The sequence below is a fragment of the Lepidochelys kempii genome, chromosome 13 (assembly GCF_965140285.1).
Source record: "Lepidochelys kempii isolate rLepKem1 chromosome 13, rLepKem1.hap1, whole genome shotgun sequence".
NCBI classification, from domain to species: domain Eukaryota; kingdom Metazoa; phylum Chordata; order Testudines; family Cheloniidae; genus Lepidochelys; species Lepidochelys kempii.
Window position 1 is genome coordinate 2,962,739 of NC_136392.1, and position 6,367 is coordinate 2,969,105.

General features: G+C 56.8%; 1 protein-coding gene across 1 annotated transcript; it reads left to right on the plus strand.

Moving 5' to 3' along the window:
* The first annotated feature begins 827 nt into the window (after positions 1-827).
* On the plus strand, positions 828-3,003 carry SOX12 (SRY-box transcription factor 12). The gene has a single exon (XM_073309033.2). It carries the CDS (start codon positions 1,411-1,413, stop codon positions 2,410-2,412), a length of 1,002 nt encoding a protein of 333 aa, XP_073165134.2. The 5' UTR covers positions 828-1,410; the 3' UTR covers positions 2,413-3,003.
* The last annotated feature ends 3,364 nt before the right edge of the window (positions 3,004-6,367 follow it).

The window sequence follows — 6,367 nt, forward strand, 5'->3', positions numbered from 1 at the left end:
CCATGTGTCAGGGGGAGGGTCCGCTGCTTTGATTGTGCTGCGTGCTGCCCCGCTCACACAAGGAGAGTTACAAGAGACCAGGATGACATCACTCTCCCAGGCCCTCTGAAACCCCACTCTTTTCACCTCCCTCCCTGCCACCACCCTCCCCTTCGTGGCCATCTGCTCCTGCCCCAGGCTCCAGAATGGGTCAGTGCTTTGACAGCAGAACCCAACTTGCAGTGGTGTGGTTTGGTTTGACCTCCCTCCTTTGCCCGGTGCCCTCGCTGTCTGGGGCAGAGTGTAGGCTCTTCGGGGCAGGGACCGGGCGGGTTTCTGATCTCAGGAAAGAGCCACGCCACGTTAGGGTCAATGCAAGGAGGGGACGCCAGCGACGACAAGGGCGATTCGCTTGGTTTCTTCACTCACCTGTTCCCTTCCCCCAGAGCAGGGTCCCGGTGCACAGCGCTGTATAAACAGAGGCTTGGGCATTGCCCGCCAGGCTGCACTGTGAATTTGGGGCTCCGCACCCCCCATGCCTGCGGCCATGTCAGCCCAGGGCTGGTTCAGATGCCGGGTAAGTGATGTGGGGGGAGCAGGAGAAAGTTTGACATTCTCTCTAGCAACCCCTTCCTCGGGGAAAGCCTATTGGGGGATGCAAATCCTCCATTCCTGCCCTGCAACCAATGATGCGCCTGCCTGGGCGGAGCCTCCCATTGACAGAATAAGCACCTGGGTGTTTACACTAGAGGCGGCTGATGGTGCAGCCCCCAGACTGCACACGAGGGGCGGAGAGCGTCTGGGGGAGCCAGCGCTGGCTGACAGCTCGGCAGAGCTGTAAGAGAAGGCACCAGAGAGAGAGACGGGGAGGGCGTGCAGACAGCATGCAGTGCAAGGCATTGGCTCCAGCTGGCGAGCAAGGCAGGCGCTAGGGAGCAGACACAGGGAGGCAACTGGCTGGGAAAGAATAGGAAGAAAGAGCCAGCATTCTTTTCACCCATTTATTTTGTATCGATCCCCTTCCCCCTGCCCTCAGGGGCTCGTGTGCTGCAGGCTGGTGGGACCCCTGCAGCGCTCCGGGGCAGTGCCAAGCCGGTGTGGAACACAAGGAGAGACCGGCGTGGCGTTAATCTCACCCTCCATTGATTCAGGAGCCAGCCTGCCTTTTGCACAGCCCGCTTCCCAGCCGGCCGGCGGAGTGAAACATCTCAGGGAGGCAGGGCCGTTTTTTGTAAAGGTGCCAAGCCACTTCCATCAATTTCCTCGCCTGCTGCTTTGACGGACCGAGTTAAAAGGGGGCGGACGGGCTAAAGAACCTTCTCCAGTCCTAAGCAAGCAGAAGATTCTTCCTCCTCCTCTTCTTCCGGACAATGAAAATAACCCTGACTGGCATTTAGCATCTGGGAGCAATTCTTCAGCAGCAGCAGCAGCATGGTCCAGCAGAGGAACATGAGGAGCCGTGTAATCGAGTCCAAGAGGGAGGTGTGTCCCCAGCTAGCCACCAAAGACTCCCTGCTCCTCAAGGAAGCCGGCAGCAAGGGCGAGCCTGCCTGGTGCAAGACGCCGAGTGGCCACATCAAACGGCCCATGAATGCCTTCATGGTGTGGTCACAGAATGAGAGGCGGAAGATCATGGACCAGTGGCCGGACATGCACAATGCCGAGATCTCCAAGCGGCTGGGCAGGAGGTGGCAGCTCCTGCAGGACTCAGAGAAGATCCCCTTCGTCAAGGAGGCGGAGCGCCTGCGGCTCAAGCACATGGCTGACTACCCAGACTATAAGTACCGGCCCAGGAAAAAGGGCAAAATAGGGGCCAGCAAGTCCCGGCCAAGGCTCCCCGTGAAGATAAAACCATCCGTCCTCAGCCGGGTCACCTCCAGCAGAAGGCAGCCTTCCAAGCATGACTCCAGCTGCCAGATGGGAGAGTCCACCCTCAAGATGGAAGAGGACCTCTTAGAGGTGCGGCTGTCAGAGACGCCCTTTGAGGACTGCCCGAAGGCACCTGGCAAGGAGTTCTGGCACATGGTCCCCGCTGCGCGGGCGGCTGGGGAGAAAAGGAGCAAGAGGGATGACTCCGTTGAGTCCCGCCAGCTGAAGGACCCAGAACCCACCGCGCAGCCCTTCCCGGAGCAGGTGAGCTCCCCAGAGAGTGGGTCCCCCTCCCCAATGTCAACTGCATCCCCGCCTTCCTCCTTCTCCTCCTCTGACGAAGAGCTGGAGGAAGAGCTCTTGGGTGTCCTGCCCGGGAAAGCCCAGCCGAGCGCAGCCTGCGGAGCCCTGGACTGGTCAGTCTTCGACAAAGACCTCGACCTTTTCCCCTTGGGAGTCACCTCTCACTTTGAGTTCCCAGACTATTGCACTCCGGAGGTGACAGAGATGATTGCTGGGGACTGGCTGATGTCCAGCATCTCGGACTTGGTCTTTACGTACTGAGTCCCGCGTTCGGCAGGTAACTCTTTTCCACAATCAGGTTGTATCAAAAAACAGGAAGAAAAACCAGCTGTTTACATGCAGGAATCAGGTATTTTGCCTTGAACACATTCAAGGGCAGACACTCCCGATCACCCCATCCCCCGCTGCACACACCCTCTTCTCCCAGCCCTAGCTCAGTCGCCCTGCTCCGGTCCAGAGCCGCGGGGGCTGCAGCTCTGTGGCTGGGCTGGGCCATCACCTTTCATTCCTGAAGCCTTGGGGAGTACGGGCTTGACACAGCCTTTATTTTGCCATGAAATTTGACTGTCTAATCAGGTTTTCATTGTGAACCTCTCTTCTCCCGTCTCCCCTTCCCCCACCCCTGCTTCCAGCTGCTGCTCAGCTCTGCCGCCATCCATCCCTCTACTGCTGAGAGACACTCCCCCCACTCCATCTCGCTTCTACCCCAGATTTTTCCCTCCTGCCCTCTCTTGCTAGCAGAGGCCACCTCCCCCCCAAATGAATTTTCATCCACCATTCCTCCTTCCCCACTCCTTTGCGTGTCTGGGAATCACCAGTTTCCTTTGCTTTTATTTCAGTGCGTTGTCAAACCTGCCTTCGTTTTTCTCCTCTTCCTTCGAAGAGCCCTTGGGAAGAGAGCCCAGTCGGGTCCATCCATCCCCGGGTTTAGAGGGCTGTCAGGGAGCATGTACAACTTGCGCTCTCCCACCCTTCCGATACCCAGTTTTATTGGGGCTCCGGCGGGACAAGCCTCTGTCCCTGCCTAGTTGCAACGGCGCGCGCACGCTCCCCGCAACTCACTTTGGGAAAGAGCAAAGTTGCACGCACGTGATTTGCACGTGGATCCGAGAGGCTGTTGTTCCTCTCTCCAGACGCTCGTGCAGGCAACTACGCCGTGTGGGGAGCCCGTTCCGAGAAAGGACCCTGCTCCCTGTTAATACGAGAGGTGAGCCAAAGGTGGGGAAAGTGGGCACACGTTGCTTCCTTCTGCACCACACCCTGATTTTAGCACTGAGCCCTGGCATTGCTGGCGATTTGCCCACACCAGCCCTGCGCTGCTCAAGGCTCATTCTGGCTGGTCTTGGCCAGAGGTGCCGGTCTCGCCCATGCCCCGTTCTGATGACTTGCCAAGGGTGAGGCGGCTTTGCGGGCAGTGTGCCGATCCAGGGCTTGCTGGGGAGGGGGAGCCACAGGGAAATCTGCCTTAAGTGACCACCCAAAAGGGACCAACAACAACAAAGCCAGATGCCTAGCTGAGCCAGGTCTGTGACTGAAGGTCGAATAAAACTGTCCTGCTTGGGGATGCTTCCCAATTCACAGTGTCTGCACCCATTTGTGGAGCTGGGCCTTAGGGCAGGTTTCCCTGCAGACAAGTGAGCTGGGGCTTCTGGCAGGGAATGCCCTGGTTGAAGGGCTCTTTGGCTCAGTTTTTCCTTGCCTTTGCTAATGTCTCCTTCCTGCGGTAAAACCGCCTCCTCCTGCTGCTGCCTGGAAACATATGGCTGCAATGGCAGGCTCGGATTTAAAGGCACGGTACAATGCTGCAGAAGGATGGGACCTTTCTGCCCAGGTATGAATGTGCTTTGTTCGGTGGCCCTAGAAAGGGCGCGAGCTGCTCCCTGGCCACAGCCTGAGACTGCGGGGTGGTGCTGGAGGAAGCAGTTTCCCAAGCAAGATGAAATCCTAGCTGTCTGGAAAGAGTGAGGGGACGGGGCGGGGCAGGTCTGAGATTGCACTGTCCTGTTGGTGGCTTGGGATGGGATTTAGCCCTGAAGAAACCTCACAGCTATCCACCCTCGGCTCATCAGGGAACTCTTGCTTTATACAGCTTCTGAGGTCTCCTCTGCCCTGGATCCCCCACCCCCACCCCAGTGAGGCAGCCCCTCGAACATCTCTCAGGAAGAGGAGCACCCTGAACGCAACCGTGCTGGGGTGCTGTATTACTGCAGAAGTCGCGGCAGGGCTTGTCCCCTTGTTTCTCAGCAGCTTTGCCTCACCTGTCCTGGGCTCCGAGGGCTGTTTCTTAGGGGGCTGCTTGACTCTAGGTCAGAATTCCCCAGTTCCCACAGCTGGGAGGATTTCCATTCAGACTCGGCCGAAGCTCAGAGTTCCTCGGGTATGAATGGGATCTCCTTCACTAGAAAACTGTCTAGCCGTATGAAACAACACGACTCAAAAAGTCCCGGCTCTGAACGCCGGCATGATCTTCAGAGATGCTGCGTACCTACCACCTCCGTTGGGAGCTATGGGTGAGCGGTGCCTCTGAAACTCAGGTCCTGTGCAGGGCCTCATGTAGAGCACTGTTGGCTTTTCAGTCAAACTGTAATCTAAGTGGCTTTGGTTTAAATGGCCCAGATGTTAGACTTTGAACAGGGACAAGTGGGTGTGTTCAGAAAGTCCTTTCCCAAGGACATTCCAACCCCCTAGTCCCCAGCTGATCAGCTGAGCTCTCGGGATACATTTGAGAAATATTATAGATATGTGTGTGTGTATATATGGATTCAAATTTATAAACTAGGTTTAAAGAGCACTGAGATCATCATGCAAATATGCAAAAAGCAAGGGATCCTTAATGAGCAGAACAAATGTTTCCTATATCAGCCTCACCTTTCCTTCTCCCGCACCAAGGCTTGCAAGCCATTAAAATACAATGTAGTGAACAGACCTTAGCAACCCAAATAAACCCCTGGAAAGCCACATGAATTACAGATGCTCCCCAAGGTTCCCTGCTCAAGGCAGCCCATTCACCTGCAGTGGCACGAGGTGGGGACACTACAGCCCATCTGCGCCACTCAGCCTCTAATGCAGAGCTCTTCCCCTGCAGCTTCCTTCCCCCCCAGGTGGAGGCCAGACAGGCCCATTGTAATGAAAACCCCACCCCCCTTCCCTTCCCAGCAGGGCACCTGGCAGGTCGATGGATCCCAAAGGGTTTCATACCCACGCAGAGGGGGGCCTCCCTTTAAAGAACCTGGGGGACCTGGCCGTACCATCACTTCTGATCCCCAGGAATCCAGCCGCTGACATGCCCTCTGCACATGCCGGCTGCAGGAGGGTCTGTCTCCTCCAGCGCTTTCCAGGACACCCAGAGCCCTTTAGGATCTAGGCGCCTGCTTGGAATTTATCTCTTTTCTTGTGCTGCATCCAAGCAAGGCATGAGACAACCTTGGTGGTGACTCAGCTCTGCCCAGGAGTGGCAGCCCCCGGGTCCACCCTGCTGCCTGCAGGGACCTATGCTGGGCTGAGTCAGGGGTGGTCGGTCTTTACCCAGTGCTGTAAATGGACCTTTATGGGGCTGGTTCTGCCAGCCTGCTTCCAGATGTCACCAGAATCCTCAGCCTGGCTGCCCTGGCATCAGCCCTCCCAAGGCAAGGAAAGCAAGTCAGCAACTTGAGAAAGTAACATATCCCCTGAACACAGCCAGTGCTGCGGCTGGCCCTGTCCCAGGGAAGCCCTGGTCTTCAGTGGGAACAGGTTTGGACTTGGCTGTTTGGAAGGAGGAAATGTTGGCTGATATTCACAGCGATTGGGTGTTTTCAGCTCCCAACGCATTCTTGTGGCAGGGATTGCAGGATTGCCAGTACAGTGCTCCCAGGGAGGGACTTCCTGCAACCCATGAAAGTGGACTGCTTTTTTTGGAGCAGGTGGGATGCAGGTTCTGGGTGTTTCACTCCCCAGAGCATGGCCCATGGACTCTCTCTTCTTAGCTTGACACTTCCCATGCACCAGTCCCTAGAACGATGGCAGTGGCCCGGAGGGTAACTTTTAAAATGAGCATTGACTGTTCAGGAATACGCCCTCAAACTCCAGGCTCTGCTGTGAACTGTCCTTGCTGCCAGCACCACCACTGCCCATGACTGGTGCTGCCCTCTGAGACCCCCATCCTGCAAGCTTTCCATACAGGCAGGTCCCCATATCTGTCCAGAGCCCCACTGCATGGGGGTTTTCCCTTGCAGAG